The 21,640-nt window shown below is 41.3% G+C and overlaps 1 protein-coding gene across 1 annotated transcript in view; it reads left to right on the top strand.

Annotated features, from left to right (window-relative positions):
- Positions 1-7,464: 7,464 nt before the first annotated feature.
- The window catches only part of CCDC3 (coiled-coil domain containing 3), a 78,089-nt gene continuing 63,913 nt past the window's right edge, over positions 7,465-21,640 (top strand). The window contains exons 1-2 of the mRNA XM_061582256.1: positions 7,465-7,958; positions 14,729-14,903. Of these exons, the coding sequence (XP_061438240.1) occupies positions 7,585-7,958; positions 14,729-14,903 (549 nt within the window). The 5' untranslated portion in view covers positions 7,465-7,584. The remainder of the gene's footprint in view (positions 7,959-14,728; positions 14,904-21,640) is intronic.

The following is a 21,640-nucleotide window of genomic DNA, read 5'->3' as shown; positions in this document are numbered from 1 at the left end:
TCAGAGTACGACAGTTGGTCAGTGGCACTGAGGACCACAGAACTGAGGCTGTTGCATAGCCAAATAATAATAATTAAAAAAATCCCTGCCTAAGAAAACAAGTGAATGAGGAGAATTAACTCCTTCCTAGAACTGGACCTATGTCAAGTATATTTTAAACAATTTTACTGGAAAGGGGAAGTATTATGGGAACTCTGATTCTTCTAACCTTCAACATTAGGCTGGTCTGCCTTGTAACCCACCAAACTGGCTGTCCAGTGTTTGATGACCCTCCTGTTTATGTAGTCCCAGGATGGAACTGAAAACAGGAGATTTATAAATGTCTGGTGGGCTCTGTGTTCTCTAGTGGGTCACAAGCTGGGGAGTCCTTTACTGCATGAAGGAGTATATTGTAGAGCTGAGGAGGGTTATTTGAATGCCACTGAGGTAGGAAGCAAGACTGAATACATTGACTATAATAAACACAATCCTGAAGTATGAAAAGTGTGCATACTTTTTTGTTCACTGAAAGATTCAGTAATTCTATAAGCAAGCTGGGGAAGACTGGTAATGCTAGTTTCAGCAGAGAGCCAGTCAAACTTAAAGGGACATAAAACAGAATCAAACAAGGATCTGGTTGTGAAATCTGAGCACATTTTTGGTTCAGTCACACAGAGTGCAAGTTCTGCCAAGACTGCCTTTATTCAACACTTCTTTGCCGTGTTCAATAATTGCTTTCCAAAATGCATAAGGAGACAACTGGCTGGTGTAATAAACCACCAATTCACTCAAACCATATTGAAGAATTCATAAAATCCTTTTCTGTCTACCAATGGTAGGGTTGCCAGGTCCAGAAACTGAGAGGGCTTCTGTCCCTTTAAAAGAGGGTGGCAGACCTGTGGTCCTCCAGATGTTGGTGGACTACAGCCCACTTATTTATTTTTTAAAGTATTTATATATCAACTTTTCAAAACATATTTTTTTAAAAAGCAATAAAATCATTCCTGAACTTTGGCTATGCTAGCTGGGGATAAAGTTGGGAGCTGGAATTCAACAACATCTGGAAAGCCACAGGTTCCCCTCTCCTGCTTTAGGAGTTGCCTAGAAATATAATCAGGTGAAGCATTCCACAACACAATGCACAGTAATGGGAGAAGCTAGACTAGGTGAAATTTTCCTTCTTCTGGTCTCCACTGTCCAGTTAAAGGGTAGGATACTATTATGGAATTGGGGTTGGGATGGATGATTTCTATGAGTTCCCTTCCAGCCTCTGATTTGGAACCCTGCACCTGGAAGTGAGAAACCCACTCTGCTGACCAGATGAGTCTCCTTTGTTAGTCTAATAGAGTGGCCAGGTGAGTTAATCAAGTACCCATTAACTGGGCTAAGGAGATCCTATTGTTATTGAAACAATAGAGAGCCCCCTCCCTGCTCCTGAGGCCAAGGAGAGGCTTGTTTTTTTAGTTGAGTCTGAGGAAAGGCTGGGAACTGGAGACAGGCAGAGAGGCTGGCTCTCTGCACCATGGCTTTAAGGCGCCTCCTGTAAGCCTGGTGGAAAATGCAAGATCTATTGGATTGCTGATGCTTTGAATCCCTCCATCTTAAGCTCAGGTTGGAATGTGTGTAAATAAACAAACTGTATTTCATAAAGACACCAGTCTTCACTGACCTTCTTTCCAAGGAAACCAAACCCCTGGGTAAGTGCAGGGACCCCCGGAGATCTCTCACTGCTCATAGATTGGGATGGCGCACAACAGTACATTCAGAGGGAGCTGTGCTTTTCTTTAACAAAGCACTTAAATGCAGGAAGTAATACGTCTGGATATTTTTCAGCCGGGATTGTGCTTGTAGCAGCCCCTTATGCGAGAGAACCATGTTGTTCCTGGTCTTGGACATGAGTTCAGAACTGCTAGCCTACACATGTTTGGGAAGGTTCAAAAATCAAGTCTGTTAGGCTTCTGCCAAGGAAAACAGGATGTAAGAATGTTGCACTTGTAGAGTGCTCTATTTCTCTCCCTGGGGTTGGTGTTGCTGCCCTGTGGGGCCTTGGCAAAGGAAGACATATTTTACTGTAGAGGTTATCAAAGGAAAATTAATTAGGTTTAGATTTTTGTGGATGATGAACAACATTCATCATTTTCATTCCACATTTCTACATTAACATAACAGTTGCTTCATTAATACAGTTGTTATGCACTCCCAGCTTTACTGAATGCAAGAAGTTCCAGTGAACTTAGTTTGCTTTGGATGAGAAAAACCACTGGAGACTCGTGGTGTCTTATTTTACATCCACTTTGCTCTGCTTGCATATTTGTAAACAAACAAATATGGCAGGCAGCACAACTAATAATCTTGCATCACATTCTGAAAGTCCTGCACTCCAAGGGCACTCCAATTTTGCTAGCCAACTTTGAGCTAAAATCTTAAGGACTCTATCTCATTCTGTGACCAAATGCAAAGTGAAAAACCCTCCTAGCTGTCTCCCTGTTACTCCCCTGGCCTCTGACAGGTATGACATCTCAAGGACTAGAAAGGGATGTCAGACCATTAAGGTTTGTCAAGTTCTTTTTGCTAAACTCACCAATCTTTGTCAAGCTCACCCATCAGATTAGTCAGTCAAAACCATAGTGATAGGCCCATTCACAATAATGAAGACAGCCAAACTCATAACATAGTAGACAAAAAGCAACTACTGCTCTATATTATTAAAGTCCTGTGAAAGAAGTAATTTTGACTGTTAGGTGGCAAGTGAATTTAAACATGGACACCCTACCAGGGGTAACATTTAAGTTGTGTCTGATTTTACATCCTCCAGCCTACATTCTAGCTAGTCACATATTGTGTGTGTGTGTGTGTGGGGAGAGGGGGGTTCTTTGGAGACTACAGTATGGTTTGCACTTGGTATACTCTATGCTCAGTATTATATCAGTGCAAGGAGAAGAGAGCTAGGCAGAATGTATAAGATTGCAGTTCACGTCACCACTCCCCGATTCATTTCACTATCCACATCTGGACTGAGAAGGGCTTTTGGCCATGCAGCACAGTTGTGTAGGCCAAAACCCTTCTGCTGGCAACATCAAAATTCCTTATTTTGTGCTGACTGTGCTGTGTGGCACTTGTGTGAAGCCCCGGAGAAGCTGAGCCCAGAGGAGGATTGGAAGAACACAGGTCCAGCACGTTGTCTGCGGCAGATAAGGAGAATAGGCGGCAAATAGATACAGTCCAACCGTGGGTCAAGGGCTCAGAAAACAAGGGCTCAGAAAGTCAAGAGTCAGGCCTTTCAGAACCCTGGACAGATCCCAGAGAACACATAACTTGTTCCAACAACTATTTAGTTTCAACCTAGTTCTTACACATCACCTGGGCTTGATTTTCCCTCCTAAGCTCCACCTCCTTTCTAAGAAGTTGAACTCCTTAAAGGAGCATTCCTCTGACATGGAGCCCTGGCTTCCATTACCTACCTGCTATTTCTCACTGGCAATGTGATGTGCAGTGATGAATGAACCCTGAGAATGGTGAGGTTCTTAGGGGCTCATCTTGGGAGTCTCTGGCAGCTGGGGTTGGCCCATATCCACTGCCTCTGCAGTCTGCACCACTGTCCCTTCTGACTCAAATGATTCCTCTCCCTCTCTGGGTAGAGACACACTTACTGTTCTGTTGGTTCCAGTGTGTATCTACCTCAGAGCTTGGAAGTAACTAGTTACAAGTAACAAATTACTTGTAATTCATTACTTTTTTGAGTAACGAGTGGGTAATTCCTTTACATTTTGATTGTAATAGAACTAGGAGTAATTTTACTACTTTTGTGGAGTAATTGTAACGTTTCCAGAATTTACTTTTGGGCATTACTTGGGGGGGAGCAGGGGAAGTCTTCTGCTCCTCTGATTTGTGGATGAAAATCATGTTCCTCAAACTGGGCTTCTGTGCAGTGTCGCTCTTTCCTCATGCTCTGTGGATGGGTAGGAGGCGACGAGGGAGGAGGCAGAGAGTGAGACGGGGTGGAGTGGAGAAAACAATTATTTTAAAAAACAGATAGTAGTCATGAAGAATGGAGTGGAGGGAAAAAGGATCCGGAGGTCAAGAACATGGATAGAGGAGGAGAAGGAGGCAGCAGCAGAATGGAGATAAAGAACCGTGGAGGTGAAAGATGACAACATGTGTGTTTGTTTGTGTGTGTGTGTGAATACTGTGTTTGCACTTGGCACACAAATTGGCCTCCACCACCCTCTCTGGCTACTGTGCTGCATTTGCAGTATTTTAACTTTTTTACATCTCGGGATCCCTCCCCACCATCATTGCTATCTTATGAATTAAAATAATTATTCTACTACCTATGTATGTGTTTGTATATTTTTAATGTTGTTTTAGGCTACTTAGATGTGCGGCAGCCAAGGCCAGCACCTTGTAGGCTTTTTTTAAAGTAACTGAAATGTAATTGTAGTGATTACTTTGGAGGAAAAGTAATCAGTCACTTCCAGAGCTATTGTAATTGTAACGGTAATTACTACTTTTTGGGGCCATGTAACTGTAACTGTAATTTATTACTTTTTAAAAGTAATCTTCCAAGCTCTGATCTACCTCTTTTTTCTGAAAATGGGGGCACACCACGCTAGTCAAACTCTGCCCCTTTCAACTACAAAGCCTGGTGGGATCAGCTTGAGCACTTTTTAAAAAAAATTCAGCTTCAAAGAGATTTTGCAACAGATCAGCAAATCAATGCATTGCCCCTCCAGGTGTGACCAATGGAAACACTTTGCTGTAAGTGACTAGTGTGCCCACAGCCTCTGTCAGTGCCCAGGTCATTTCTCAGAGTGAGGGTCATGAGACAATCTTATCCAGTTTGGGGCTTTCTTGCTGGAGAACAGGATTGCACCCTTTTAAATCACACTTGCGAGTTATAAATTACTATTCATATGATTACACTTATTCTGAGGTCCTTTATATATTTTCTCAAAGTTACTTTTTAAATGTAAAGGACTCTTAGAAGAAGGGACTGATTTATCCAATAAAGAAATACCACCAAAAATAGATAATATGAGGATATTGAAGTACATGCAAGAAAAACAATAGGAGATGACTTCTATAAAAAATCGCTTCCTTATTCAACTTTGTAGGTTCTTAGGTTTAAAGCTGTTTGGGTTGTGGGGGGGAAATCTAGGCTTGATATTTGGTATTCCAGACTACAAAGGAATGGATGTGGATATGAATATGAAAGACAGCTGGATTGTGGTTTCCGGTCACCTATGCCCATGAAACAGCCAGCAGCCAGTTCCTGAGTACTGTACTCTATTGTTTTGGTATCTGGTCCTATGGTCAACATCATGAAGGCATCAAAACCAAATCTGCATTCACATTCTGAAATCACCTGTATTACCATAGAAACAAGGAGGAGGTCAAAGCCCACCTGAGGGAAGAAAATGTTAGTTTACATATCAATAAAGATGTGAAAGAGAAAAATGGTTCCTGCCTGCGGGGAGGGGAGATCTATTTCCCACTTATCTGAGAAAAGGAAGTGAATTAAAAAAACAACACACATGCATGAGTGGTTAAGAGCATAAGTCCAGCAGTGATTTGCTCTGCTGAGTTGATTCTGATTAGCTAGTTTTGGCTACAGCTGCTTTGTCAGATCCACCCTGAGTTCAGATTGGGGAGTGAGGAATTCCGTGCAAACACCGGTTTTGAAGTAAGAGCTTCTCAGCTGGGTTTTTAGAACCCCCACTTTATATTACCAATATCTTGTTGTCTAGAGCCAGGAGATTGTGAAAAGAGTCTTTTTTAAGAATTTGAGGAGATTATTACATTTCAGTGCCTTGACTAAGGGGAAAAAGTAGATGGTTAAGATGTTGGACTACGACCTGGGAGACCAGGATTCAAATCCGCACACAGCCACAAAGCTCACTGGGTGACCTTGGGCCAGTCACTGCCTCTCAGCCTCAGAGGGAGGCCATGGTAAACCCCCTCTGAATACCGCTTACCATGAAAACCCTATTCATAGGGTTGCCCATAAGTCAGAATCGACTTGAAGGCAGACCATTTCATTTTTCATAATGTGCATATGGAACCTCCATGTATACATGCAGTGTACCTCAGATGCTAGGAGCAAACCGGAGAAGGTCATCTCGATGGCTGCTGTTCAAAACAGAGTGCTGGACTAGATTGACTGGTAAAAACAGTAGCCGCCATTTACAGTCAGCCATGAAGAGTAAAATACAGAACAAATGACAGCTCGAGGCCAAACTAGACATTACTGTAAATGCCACCAAAAGGCACTAGTCGTGCACTGAGCTTCCTGTTTACTAGAATTTAGCTGTATCCTTCTGGCATGATGATATTCAGTGTTTACTCACACTGCATCATTGGCTGGTGATGGTGGATATGGGAGTGCAGAACAATGTGATGTCAGGAAGATGTGGTTAACTTCTAACAGAAGTTAAACATAGGGAGCTAAACACATGGATGCCATTTTCAGCAGCGGTAATGCATTTAATGCAAGATCTAGTCTAGCCCTCTGAATAAAGAGTCATCCAGAAGAGTGCGACTTGTAACACACACACACACTCTCTCTCTAATACACTGATTTTTTAAATTTGGCATTTTCAGTTGTATCACCAACTTCATTCTGATTTTGGTTTCTGAAAAGCTTTGGGAAGACTGAGGTCTTAGATGCTAATTTAGAAACTGGCTGCCACCACAAGTTGTCACATTTATACCTTGCTTTGCACTGTCTTGTAGCGATTCATGGGCTGTGAGACTGTGATATATTGGCCCACCCAAGCATATGTAGTAACACCAGAGTAAAACAACACAGATGCAGTGCAACTGGTTGTCTTTAGCACCATGCAGGCTGATTCATTCCCGCATATCCCTCAATAACTCACACCATTACTGTCTTGCTCATTTCTGTTCATCTGAATGAGGTACATCATTCATCACCCTGCCTCTTCTCTTTTTAGAACAATGTCTGAAGCCCCACCTTTTAGCAATGGACTTCCTTTGGCCTCCATCTCCCCCCCCCCCTTTTTTGATTTCTTTCTCCTTTTTGCTTTGGGAGTCTGTCAGCAGCACTTGGTTTCTTTTAATTGTTTGTACAGTGCTCCTTAGTTTGTTAAGCTCTCCAGGATTGTGATGAGCACGTTAATAGGATGGAAGTGAGGAAATACAGCACACACCAAGCAGCCTCGATGCTCTTCTGCTGTTTCTTTGCAGTTGTACAAGCAGTGCATGGCTAATAAACAGAGCAGAATTCTTTCCCAGCTCTTGGCTTGGGGAGTGTTAAGTTTGGTGCAGATACACTGCACATCTGACTCAGCTGCAGTTACTACAACAGTTTGAAGTCCATGTCTGTGTGTATACAGCAGAACTCTCCTTTCTCTTGTTACTGTCCCTCCCTCCCTCTGAAGACCTGCTCTTATTGGGCAGAATCTGAGCCGCTGATGAACCTTAGGCCCCAGCCTCTTGCCAATCAGTCGGTTCATTTCACAAGGATCCCGTTTCATAAACCTAGCCTCAGGTTTTGTGAGTGTGCTGTGTTTTTTAAAGAAGGCATTTGGGAAACTTTAGCATCCAGTGTGTAGCCTCAGCCTGCATCCTTCTCTCTAATCCATCATGCTGCAAGTGCTCCTGCTGTTGCTCTTGTGCCTTGGGAATCAGCTGGGCCCCAGTAGGGGCTGTCAGCTGCCATCAGACTGGAGACCCCTGAGTGAAAGCTGCAGGGCTGAGCTGGCAGAAATCATTGTCTATGCCAAAGTCTTGGCATTACACCAGGATATGTACAGCATGTACAACTACTTGCCCTGGCAATATGAAGCTACAGAGGGAGGGCTTTTTTACTCAGCCGAGATTGAGATGCTGTGTGATCAGGCTTGGGGAAGCATGCTTGAAGTCCCAGCGGGATCCAGGCTAAACCTGACAGGTCTGGGTTATTTCTCCTGCCACTCTCACACAGTCATGCAGGATTACTCCTACTTCTTCTTCCTCAGGTGAGTACCTCTAGAAAACTCACCAATAATAATTAATAATAATTTCAAAAAGGTAATGTTGCCTGTGGCTAAATAAGACCATGGGTTTATTACCCCTAATACTGCGCGGTGCTCTAAAATGTTCAAAACACTTCACATACATTGTCTCAGTAGTCCTTACAACAACCCTGTAAGGCAGATCAATATTATTATCTCTGTATTGGAGAAGGGAGGCTGACAGAGTGTGGCTTGATAGGGGTGAGAACAAACACATGAAATTAGAACTATGGGCATATTATTCAGAGTGAGGTGATATTCTGGTCTGTACCACTTCAGGCTGCAGTTGGGGGAGGGAGAGACAGCATTTTTAAAAAACATTTCCACATGTAAACAGTTCCCTGTATGTAATAAACTAACATACCAGGGGAGGGCTGCCTTTCTCCTTGATGTGCAAAGTTTACTACAGGAAGTGAGCTTTTTACATAATGGAGCACTCAAAAATAGGACACACAACTGTGCTCTGAAGTGCTACACAGCATAATTTTGCCACCTCATTCTACATCCTTATTGTGTGCGGGGTGTGGGTAAAATAGGAAACCTCTGTGTAGGTTGCCTGAACTTCGAGGAGAAAAGATTTGTATTGTACACTTCATAGGATATAAATAAGATCAACAAACACTCACTATTTTGCTCTCAATAACCATTTCTTACCTAACAGTTCTATAGCAACAATTTAAGAAACAGGTCAGAAGGTGAGGAAGATTCATTTGTCAGCAAAATATTATTAGGACACATCTAGGCAACTCACTTGAGCTTGCCTCAGTGTGTATAAAGTGCAAGTTTGAGTGCCTTTGAGCAGGTACAGCTTGCCTTTGAACATATGCAGAATGCTTTTCTGTCATTGGGGAATAAATGTTTATTGAACAATTTCAGCTCTGGTGATCAGCTGCAAGGGGCACGGCTCCTATCTCTTTGATAACTGTGGAGAAGGGAGTGCCACTTTTTTCACCTGCTGAACTGCATCTGTCCAAACTCTTGGTTCTGTATAACTATTATATTCCCACACCATTACAATATGGATTTCCAGTGCATAAGGCTGACCAAAGCAGGCTTGAACTCTAGAACTTCTCATGTTTATAAAAGTATTTAATAAATACAATTTATTAAAGCTTGTTTACTAAAGCTGCAGCTGTTTGAGTCTGGGAAGCTTTACATTACAGTTTTTAAAATAGTAAGTCTCTCTCAAAACTGTTTTATTCGTAACATATTTTATTTCAAACTTTGCCACTGCCAAAAAAAAAAAAGCTAAGGACAGTATACTTATTATTCTCTTAACAAGATTGTATATTTAGAATCAATTCTGGCAAATATTAAGTTTTTGTGTATTTAAACCTTTCTAGTTTTAATTGGTGCCAGGTTCCCTAACCTGAAGTTATCAGTGGGCCAGTTCAGATGTAATACTTTAATGCATAAGATGACTTTGGGAAATCATTCTGTGGATGCCAGCACATGCTGATGTTTTGTCACAATGGGTCAACCATGCGGGTTTTTCCTGGTTCAGACAGGATCCAGTCTTTGGTATTGTCCTTCAGCAAGCAGTGTTTGAATAACACATTCCTATTAAACAATTTCAACTGCAACTGGATCAGCTCCAAAGCAAGACAGGGCTGGATTTAAACAGGAGCTGTTTCCCCTCCACCTGCTGAGCTGCATCTGTCTAAACTCTTGCTTCTACACAACTGTTGCAAGTGCCCTATTTTGCAGCTAGCCAACTGATGTGGATGAAAAAAATGGCAAAATATAGACAGCAGTGAAAGGAAGAGATGGTAACTAGATGGTTATACATGCAAACTAGTTTTATATGTGGTTCATTTGCTTATGGAATTCTGTGTTTAAGTGTTCATGGAGCCTGATGTCATCAGGTGCTTCCAGACAACTTGTTTATTGGGCATTCATCCCAATTTATTTGCAGGGAGATTAATGAGCATTCCCTCCGATAGAAGGCTAGACAACATTGAGTCAAAGCAAGTTTTATCCCACACTTTCCACTGCATTTCCTCATCACATTCCATACTGCAAAAAGTTTCTTCTTTTGGAGAAGCGGCTTTGTTGCACAAGAGCTTCACATCAGCTTTAATTGCACAACCTGAATTGACCAGTATGTGATTGAATCCCACACAAAAATGGCAACAGCCTGGAAGCACCATAACTGCCTTATGACGAGAGACAGGGCATTTTCGGTGGCTGCCCCTAGGCTCTGGAACTCCCTTCCCAGGGAGGTAAGAATGGTTTCCTCTTTGCAGTCCTTCCGTCAACAGGTGAAGACCTTTTTATTCTGACAGGCTTTTTGAATTGATGGTCCTTAAGGGATGAGGCTTGCAGAGGGTGCTGTGTTGTTTTTTACTGTTTAACTGAGTTTGATTCATTTTAACTGTATGTTTAAATGGTTTTAATATTGCAAATAGTCTGATTTTTAAGGTAGTTTTGTATGTTTGAAACTATATGTATCTATTTTATCTGGAAGCCGCCTTGAGTTCCAGTTTTGGGGAAAGGGTGGGATATTTATTATTATTATTATTATTATTATTATTATTATTATTATTATTATTATTATTATTATTATTATTATTATTATTAATAATAATAATAATAATAATAATAATAATAATAAATGTTAATATATACCTTCCTGGTACCCTCCAGAAGTTTTGGATTGCAACTCCCATCAGCTCCAGTGAGCATGGCCAATAGTCAGGGATGATGAGGATTGTCATCCAAAAATCTGGAGAACACCAGGTTGTGGAGGAATAGGACAAAGTTAAGCAAGGTGATTCAAATTATTAGACCAACTTCCATTCATCTGCAAGCTTTTGAGTTTCACAGAGCTTTTTATCATGCATGTACAGAAAGCTGGGGCAGGAGAAACAAAGTTTTGGAATATTTTAACTTGCACACTGCCTACCAACACAAGTTATATGGTTTTAAACCAGATGCAACTTGCATGTCTCACAGGCAATCTTACTACAATACAATGTGGCAAAAACTTTAAGTTTTTAGAAAACAATAACACTATTACTAACTTTCAAAATATTTATTGTTACAACAGGTGGCAGAGAGAGAGGGTATCTACTGTAAGGACTATAATATATAAAAGCTCTGCTGGATAAGATCAAAGCACTTTCTAGTTCCAACTGTGGCCAGCCAGATGCTTCTGTGGAGCCCACAGACAGGATATGAAGGCAATAATTTATCCTGTTGTTTATTCCCCAGAAACTGGTATGCAGAGGTATACTGCCTCTGAATATGGAGGTTCCACTTAGCCATCATCTGCATAGCTCCACCCTGGTTTCATTTTATGAGTCGCTCTAGAACAGGGGTAGGGAACTTGTGGCCATCCAGACAGTTCGACTACAACTTCTATAATCCCTTTCCATTGATGGTGCTGATGCTGACTCCAACAATATCCTCATCCCTACTCTACACTAGGGCTTGAGACACCTGTTAGGATGACCCAGAACCACACACAGAATGATGTCTTTACTAGCACCTTTAGGCTGTATACATTTAAAACACATGACTTCCCCCATCTTTGAGGGAAGCCACATGCTTTAAATGTGCTTTAATTATGTGTATGCAGCCTTAATCTGCAATGTATTCTGTAGCCTTCATCTTGTTTGCTTTAAATAAAATGTTGTGAGGAAGACACTATTTCCCCATTTCACAGCTCATGTGTTGCTTGCAGGCTTCACACAGTCATCTGGTTGGCTGCTGTGAGAAAAGGATGCTGGACTACATGGGCCTTGATCTGATCCAGCAAGGCTCTTCTTACGTACAGATGTGAAACTGAGGTTGATTTAACTATTTGCATGAGGCCAGGACCTAATTTGATTCAGAGCATCATAATAATAGATACACTTCTTTACTCTGGCCTTTGACACCTGAGATGTATAGTTTTAGGACCCATCCTATTTGTGGTTCTGGTTGTTTTTAATTGTTTTTAACACTGTATTTTAAGGTTGTTGTAACCCACCCTGGGACCTCTGGGTGAAGGGCACACAATAAATGCTGCTGCTGCTGCTGCTATTAACAACAACAACAACGCCTTTGGGAACATACATGGTGCTTTTTCTGTAACCACTGAGCAACCCGGCTAGCCACTACAACAATAATCAAGGGTAGTACTTCTGAGTACTGCTTCTATACAGTATAGGCTGAGCCTTGATCCCCTTGTCCTTTCCTAATTATACTCTAAGTAAGTTCACACTTACTTAAGTGTGATCTTACTTAAGATCACACACAGAGTTACAGGTGAGCAGCAATCATTGCTGATGATACTAAATTGTTCATGGTTCTTAAAACAAAAAGGGATTGCAAAGAGCTCCAAAAGGACCTCTCCAATAGGTGGTAAATAGTGAATAGGTGGTAAAATGTCAAATGCAATTCAATGTAACAAGTGTAAAGTTATGCATATTGGTGCAAACAATTTTAATTTCATATATATGCTCATGGGTTCTGAATTGGCAGTGACTGACCAGGAATGAGATCTTGGGGTTGTAGTAGATAGTTTTATGAAGATGTTGACCCAGTGTGTGGCAGCTATGAAAAAGGCAAATTCCATGGTAGGGATCATTAGCAAAGGGATTGAAAATAAAACTACCGATATCATAATGCTGTTATACAAATCTATGATGAGGCTGCATTTGAAATACTGTGTACAGTTCTGGTTGCCTCACCTCAAAAAGGATATTGTAGATCTGGAAAGAGTTCAGAGTTCTTAAAATCAGCCTCTTCACCCCCCACTTTATACATGAATGAGTGGAGCAAAGTCACTTTCCAAAAGAGGACACTACTACCATCACATCTAAATTCAGCTTCAGTAACCCTTGACCTGACTTTCAGTGAAAATAACGAGGATCCAGTCCTTTGAGTAATGTGCCCTATAAGCCTTGCTATAAAAATGGCATTTAGACAACATTTCTTTCAGATGCCCAAACATCTACACTTGATTTTGATCTGGACATACTGGGCAGGTGTCTGTTTCTATAAATCCCAGATATTTTCCTATTGATGCTTAGCACTGACCTGAAAAATTATTCGGTGGAGTTCTCCTCAGGGTCCTAACCAAAATTCTCCCTTCATGCTCAGCAGAATAAGAAGAAACTACAATGCAAGAACAGAGCCATACCACTGTTGTCTCAAACCAAAAATAGCCGGTGGTTTGTATAAAGTTTAGCTGTGCCATTTTCAAGGGCTGAAAGCAGAAGTATAGCAGTGGAGAGAAATGTTGAGATGAAGACGAGAGGCAAGCGCTACTTAGGAGTAGCTGTCATGTGCTGTGCCTACAACAGTAGTTTTAATGTGCAGATTCTAAGAGGTGATAATGTGTATTTATTTCCATGCAGTGGAAAGTTTCTTTTGGCATACCAAGCTGTTGTTAAAGCCACAAACATGGGCTGGACCATTCCCCCCCCCGACTAATTGGTCCATGCCCCTCTCTCCTCATGTGATTATTCTTCATATTTCTGACCAGCACACTAGCTCTGCTGAGGGACTATTGTTATCAACAGTTAATTCTGACTACGCCAGGCCCGCTTGATAACATCTAGAAAATGGAAACACAGCTAGCCTTAACAGTATAATCGCCTACCGGTAAAGCAATGGGCAAGATTTCAAATCACACAGAAGTTTTCATCCGATTTTACAGAATCTTCAGCAATGCAAAATAGAAAGCATGCATACCATTTCCCCATGGTCCAGCTCTACATAGTTTTGCTGAATTTGCTGAATGTTCAGCGTACATGATATCACTCTAATAACCTCCCATGTTAGCACTATCCCTCCCCTGTGACGACTCATGCTATTACAGGAAGTGCTACTGCAGTGAAGATAAACCAACCTGATCTCATTTCCCATATATTGTTAAAGCGATATGGAGCTAGACCATAGCTAGCATACCACCCTGATAATCTATAAATCTGGGCTGGTCAGTAATTGGATTGGTGTTAAATGCCATTTAAAAAGCCTTGAAGACATGGCTGCTCATAAGGGACAGCAATCCATTGCCTTTTTAAAAAGCTTGCTTTGAAAACAAAGATTAACCAGGAACTGAGTATCAATATAGGAATAAATGATAGTCAAAATTAAGGCAGGGTCCACGCTTCTTGTATACATACTGCTGCCTAAGTAGTCTGTATTGTGATTCTGGAGATAATACTTCTGTGAGGTATGGAAGTGTCTTAATGGTAATCCAGTGTGTCTGGCACAATAGCCTCATTCGTATATAATGATAGTCTTAAACCATGATTTAATTGTGAACATGCCTCCTGCCACCATGTGGGTTGCCATGCAGCATCTCCCACCTGCACAGTTTGAACAAGCCATAGTATAGCTTGTCCTGTCATCTGAATCTGGACTGTGGTTTGTTTGCTTGTTTCAAATGAATTGTAAGCAGTAAACCAGAAATAAACGAAGAACAAAATGTTCTGGGTATAGATGACACAAAAATCCATAGTATGGCTTGTTTAAGCTGTCCAAGCCCTGCACTAGTGAGGGGACAGGGGAAGAAGCCATACAGTGACTGATTCAGCTGGGGGGATGGGGACACAACACCGTCACAATAAACCATGGTTTAAGACAAACTGTGGCTTATTGTGATGTGCCAACCAGGCCAGTATGTGCCCTGCTGAAAGTCAATGACCTGAGGAAGCGTGCTAATTGGACTCCATATAGAGGTGGGTGGATTGTACTGCAAGTTACTTAACTACAGTATTATGCTTGATTTCCTTTTTCAGAATGGATGAGAATTATAACCTTCTTCCACATGGAGTAAATTTCCAAGATGCAATATTTCCAGACACCCAGGAAAACAGACGGATGTTTTCCAGCCTCTTCCAGTTTTCCAACTGCACTCAAGGGCAGCATGCCATAGCCTTCTCTAGTGATTGGGAGATACAAGAGGACAACAGGGTAAGGTTGTTTTTGTTTGCTAAGGAGGCAACGATGGTCCTTCAAAGTTCAGCCAACTTTGCTTTTAATCATGTGTTTGAAAGAAGCATCGTATTAGTTAACTTTCACAGTAACACCTAGGGCAGAGAGCTTCAACGGCATGAATGTCAGAGGGTCAGTCTTTCCTTTTATGATCTTCCCCCTTGTTATGGCTGCTGCCAGATGCTGCAACCTTGAGGGCTGCAGACATCTAATGTATTTTTCATCAACGTGTTTTCAAAACAAGAGATACCAGCTGTGGGGATGTTGACATCATCTGATTTTGATATACTGTACCCCTACATCAGCAAATCAGGCCTTTGAAATAATGAAGAGAAACACTTGTAGTGGAAGAACTGTTGTGGTATACTTATTTGTAAAACTGCAACTGTTCTAGTAGGTATATTCTTATTTATCATGGACATAGCAAAATCTGTGCAGAAGGCACTTTATGTAGTACAGCAGCAAAAAGGCAGGTCTCTACTCCAGGGAGCTTACAATCTAAGTATTTCAACAAGGTATATGGAGGAGAGGAAGACAGTGTTGTCGGTATTTTCAATTTATAATGAATCCTAATATTAATAAATCCAAGTTTGATCATTATTTGTCACCCACTATCTTACAGGGGAAATTCTACCATAAGGATTTAATTGTATCACAATGATATGGCTCCCTATACTAGCAATGAATCAGATGCATTAAATCTCTCCTAATAGAAGGCACATGTCAAAAATACTAATGGCAACATTGGAAACTGAGAAGCAAATGTGTTGCAACCTCAGTTGCAGCTGTCCCGCTCCCTGACCTCTTGCAGCTGTGAGCAGATTATAGAGCACAGGAACGGCTGTTTGAATCGATATTTAAATAGTGGTTCTTCGGCACATATTTGTAGTTCTTAAAGCACATTGGCCATGCTCCTTTCCTTACTTTTTAAAAAATTGCATAGCTCTTAGAGCTCACATTAATTTTATTTTTATTTAAAATTTATATACTGCTTCACTGTAATAAAACGTCAAAGCAGCTTAAAAATGAAATAAAACATTAAAATTATCAATAAAAGACAGTTAAAAACAGGTATTCAGAAACATCCAAGCTTGCTGTGTCGTCGTCCCCCCCCCCGAATAGTTTTGTATGAAAATGGACTGCCTTCAAGTCGATTCCGACTTATGGCGGACCTATGAACTGGGTTTTCATGGTAAGCGGTATTCAGAGGAGGTTTACCATTGCCTTCCTCTGAGGCTGAGAGGCAGTGACTGGCCCAAGGTCACCCAGTGAGCTTCATGGCTATGTGGGGATTCAAACCCTGTCTCCTAGGTTGTAGTCCAACACCTTAACCACTACACCACACTGGCTCTCATAGCCATTGTTAAAATGGATTCAGTGCATGAATTACCAAAGGAAGTGTCTACATCATATATCCCAATGGTAGATCCATGTGCTGTAGGATAGGGATGGCACAGCTTAGTGGCTAACAGCTATGAGCTACGAAGTTCTCAGCTCAAATCTTATCTCAGCTGCAGAGTCACTAGATCAGGGAAGCAATTTTTAAAGCACATCCCTACCTCCTGACAAAAATAAAATAAAAATCTGGGTAACTGTAGTTTGTTAATGGTGCTGGGAATTGTAGCTCTGTGAGGGGTAAACTATAGTTTCCAGGATTTGTTTGGGAGGGGTGGATATGCTTTAAATGTGCTTATTAACTTTATATGAGAAAATGATAGGTAGTGGAAGATTAAATGTATTACGTTTTAAATATGCCCTACTGATTTGGAGAACTTGCTTTTTCTTTCACACACAAACACACACACACATGTGCTTTCCTTTTTCTGCACTTGGCAAAAATTAGAAACGGACTCATTTTAAGTTTGGTACCCCACTCTGAGATTGCCTGTAACAATGGATAGTGGGTAACAAATATTTTAAATAAATATATAAAAACAATTCTTTTGGAATTTGCTCAGCTAGTTGGGGCTTCCTCATTATCCTGAGGAGTAGAGTATATTGATAGGTTTCTGGTAGTCACATCCCTGCATTTGAAATGGTTAGTGCAAGAGGTATACCTCTTTTGAGCTATCATGTTAGAGGGCACAACACACTTCCAACGAAGTTTATCCGTCAGTTTATTTACAGTTTAAAAAGCCAGAACTTCTTAAACCATGTCATTAAGGGGTGTCCATAATGGTCAACCTATGCATGCATCACCATCATACAGAGCAGGATTTTTCCTGGACAGTTTCACTTTCAGAATCCCGGTGTAGGAACTCTACATTTGAATGTGATTATTATGTCTGACCTGGATATAGAAACTGGCACACCAGAGGGAAAGCTTCTAGGCTAGTCTTCATAATGTGCTAATCGTCTATTACATTTATATCCCAATTTTCCTCCAAGTAGACCCCACCCCCTTTAATCCTCACAACAACTCTGTGAGGCACGTTAGACTGAGACAGTTACTTCATGCTTTTAGGTCCATGGAGGTTCCCCTGCATTATTCCAGTGCATTATTCAAACATGAGCCCCACTTCCTGCTGTCTGAAGTGGTACTGTGTAATTTTGCTCCCTGCATTTATCAGTCTTTCTTTCTCTCTCTGAAGCACAAATGCAAAGCATATCCAAGAACTTCTATCACTATACAAAAAACTTAGCCAACTTAACTCTTTAACTCCTGTGGGTTTTTGTTAGGAAACCCTGGGAATTATAGTTATGCAAAGTGTATAAAATATTCTGCAGCAGAAAGTCATATGAGTTAAATCAGCTAAAACCTACTTCTCAGCACGTTTCAAGAGGCTGTAGCAGTTAAGCAGGTTTAGGTTTATGGTGTGCCCAAAGATATGTGGACAAATCTGCCCAAAGATAATGAAAACACATGGCTAATCTTGGAACACTCTTATTCCACACCCCAGAGGCAAACAGATCACAGGAGAGATTAAGGCCAGTTGGCCTACACAGCATTCTTTAAGGGCCTCAAGGAAGATGCTTCAGGGAACAAAGTAGCCAATTAAAAATACTGAATTGCTCCAATGGCTTTTAGCACTGTCAATCAAGTTAAGTGGTCAAACAACTGCTTATGCTGATTCAAAGGTCAGGAGATCTTCTGACCCAATCAGGGAGTGGGAAGGGGGAGCTTGAGTTTCCTCTAGCAATTAGCTGTGTTTCTTCTAATGGTTCCATTTCCTCCTCTCATGTTACAAACTATAGGTATATGGCAGTTTATTATTTGTAAAGACTATACAGTGATGAATGCCTAATCCTAACAATGCCCTCATTTATGTGATGTGAGTTTTTAGATAAGTATGCTCAGTGCTGGCTCCAGGTTTCTGGGGGCCCATGGGCAAAGGCTATCACAGGGGCCCTTGCCCTCTTGCTTTCCTCCTCAGACCACAGTCCTCCTCCCTCTTGGCCTCACCCTAGTAAAGTAAAACAAAACCTGAACAGAAAGACTGGGGTGACAGAGGAATCGGACAGGAGAGATAGATAGAAGGAATGCCAAACCTCTGCCTGTAAGTGCATTGGGGGCATTCCTGCCATGGCTCTGGAGCTCCCACTGGTGCCACAGAGTCCCTCCTGCTTGCCTTGCAGCAGAGCATGCCATGCAAAGAAGCCTCCCCTTCCTCCTTTGGTCCTTCGTGATCCAGTTTGGTTCAGAGCTGCTGCTCCTGCTGTTTTCCTTCTGCCCTTCTGTTGGAGGGAATTAAAAGGGTTAACACCACAGAGATTAGGAGGCAACTAGCCTGGACAATCTCAACATTGAGAAAGTAGCCAAGTTGAGGAGATCCTCCAGGCTCAGATTTTCATTTCTATAATATCAACACCTCAATTTCCCCTCCACCCTCATGAATTGGTTAAAAAGAGAAACTAGCAGGGGGAAAAACACTTCTTGTCCTTTGGAAAAGGATAAGGTTGGCAAAAAGCAGCAGATCCCATTCATTGGGGCCAGTGAAGGCCCCCCTCTGCACTCCTGGACCCTCAGCAAGTGCCCCATCTAGACCACTGCTGGAGCCAGGCCTGAGTATGCTGCTGAGCTTTTGAAACTGGATTGTCACAAACTGCTATTTTTTATAGGCTTCCTCATGCAATTTTATAATCCCTATTGAAGATGTCTTTGTTCATTTAGTTTCAGTTCCCTGGGGTTGCTTGCTGGCCTATCTCCAAAATGGATTTGATTTGAGAAAGAGATAACATACATTAGAAGTGCTGCCCTTTCCTTAGTAACTGTTTTTTAAAATGGTTGACTGAGGTGTTTTCCCAGAAACTGAAATTTGTGTGTTGAGTTTTATGGGATGGGGAGAAGAGGTGAAAGCTATGAAAATCTTTTCTCAGTCATGAACATTTCACTACATTTAAGTTTTAAGTTACCTACACTTGCATTCTTGTTGTTTTTTGTTTTGTTTGTGATTTTGCGCAACTCACTTGGGAATTTCTACAATCCCATGCATTCATTTTCAGTCACTAGGATAATTCTGGTCCTTTAACTGAAATATTTATTAATTTGTTTACAGCATCAAGATAGTCAACTTCTTTCAGAATATAAAATTCTATTAAGTGATGAAAAAGAGCACCACACTGTAGTTGTTAATGTTTAGAAGCAGCCAGTGATGAATTCCTGCTTTTTTCATTCCCGGAAAAATAGCCCCAAGAAGATGGTATCAAAGTGATCTTGGCATGAGAGGGAAGCGTGTTCAGAGAATTAAGGGTAGGTGCAGGCAATCTTTTGCTTGTAAACTACTCTGAGAACTTCCAGGAAGAACAGCAAGATAGAATTTGTAGCAATAATAAGTGCATATTTGTGTCAAAATCCCTCTATAAATTTTAAAGCAGAATTGCCAATCCACAATAAGTTCTGAAAACTGTTTCTCAGTTCTCATTATTTGTCTTCCTAAAAATGATCCCCAATATTGATCCTCAAACCATATACCTCCTTCCTAGAGTGAATCCAAGGATGTGCTTGCTCTTCACATATTTCAGGAGGAAAAACTGTCACAGATTTCTGCTCTATGACAAGAGAAGGCATTATCTTCTCTCACCCCCCGCAACTCATATATATGCCCCATAATAAAACAGGTAGAATAAAGCAGTTATGCTTTGACACAACTTGTGTTCCTGTATATGCTGCAATTCTATATCCACTTACCTGAGATTAAGTCCCATTGAACTCAATGGGATTTACTTCTGAATAGACATGTATAGGATTTTACTGTTGGTCACAAACAGCCAATGTGGACTTTTAAAAAAATAGTTTGCACATAGAAAAGTCTTCAGTGGAAGTTGCTGGACTTCCACTATAAGGGCTTATCCAAATGGAGTGGGATAATCCACGGTTTCCATATTCGGTTTGTCATCTGATAGTCCTCACTTTGCCTTTTAGTTCTCTCTTTCCCAATTAAAAAAAATGCTTTTTTGCACCCGCACCCGCAGAGGTAAGACCCCCTACATTCTTTTTGCTTTTTCCAAGCTCCGCCTCTAAAACCTCCCCCTATCAACCAATTGATCAGCAAAAAAATTACATATGCTCCTCTCCCCCTTTGCAACGAAGCACAATATGGCTGTAAAGGAGTTCTCGCCTCGGAAGGAAAGGCTGCTGGTCGGTTTCACGCCTGCCTTGTTTGTATTTGCGATATTATGCTTAAATGAATGTATGCTTTTCTGCCTTTATTGATATTTAAGGAGATACACACGCTGGCAATTGCACTTATTTCTCCAAAAAAGCAAGAAATGTGTCACCCCCCCTCCTTCTCCCTTTCCTTCCCAGGGAGAATGAAATTGACGAAGCTTTCCGGAGCAGTCCTTTTCTTGTTTGTATTTGCAATATTACACTTAAACAAATGTATGCTTTTCTGATTTGAAGCAAAACCCACACCAAGTACAATGAAATTGACAAAGCTTTCGGGAGGCAGGCTTGAAACCGACCCCCCCCCTTTCTCGCTTGCTGTGCATTGCAGATCTCACCCAGAGCGGCTGCCCAGTTTGCAGGCTGGCAAAAAATAAAATGCATCTGCGTAGTAGTTGCAGACCCCCCCAACACCCCACCATTGCAATGATTGGTTCAATTTTCCCAGGCTTATTCTCGCACATGTGCAAAAGTGCAGATACGTGATTGGCTGGAATGAGGAAAAGGGGCAAGGGGAAACGCCCAAGAACCGCCCATCAGCTATAAAGTCTGTGGTATTGCATCCTAACTCCTGAAGGCACAGCAGATGATCCCCGATTTTAAACAGCAAATCACATTTTTGCCGGTATTGCAAGGAGCGGATTTAACCCGTGAAAATGCGTAACAGCGCGAGACATCATTTGGACGACCGGAAAAAAAATGAACACACATAGCGGGCGTGTCACACATTTTGCAGTCGTCTGGATGAGCCCTAAGTCTTCTCCCTGACAAGCTTGCTATTCAGAGGCAGTGAGTTTTTGATGGAGGAAATATTCAAACATAGGATTCTGTATTCTGAAGTAGTACAGTCCCAAGAGCATTCTCGAGGCCTGGCGAGGCTCCAGAGGATAGTCTTTCTTATTTATTTATTTTATTTATTTATTGTATTTATATACCGCCCCATAGCTGAAGCTCTCTGGGCAGTTTACAGTACCTAAAAACACTAAAAACACAAATACAAATTTTAAACACATCTTTTAAAAATTTAAAACACAATTTAAACATTTAAAACAATTTAAAAACACATGCTAAAATGCCTGGGAGAAAAGGAAAGTCTTGACCTGGCGCTGAA

This window comes from Rhineura floridana, chromosome 8 (genome assembly GCF_030035675.1).
Source record: "Rhineura floridana isolate rRhiFlo1 chromosome 8, rRhiFlo1.hap2, whole genome shotgun sequence".
Taxonomy (NCBI): Eukaryota; Metazoa; Chordata; class Lepidosauria; order Squamata; family Rhineuridae; genus Rhineura; species Rhineura floridana.
The sequence above is the reverse complement of the archived record's forward strand: the minus strand, read 5'-3'. Positions and strand labels throughout refer to the sequence as shown.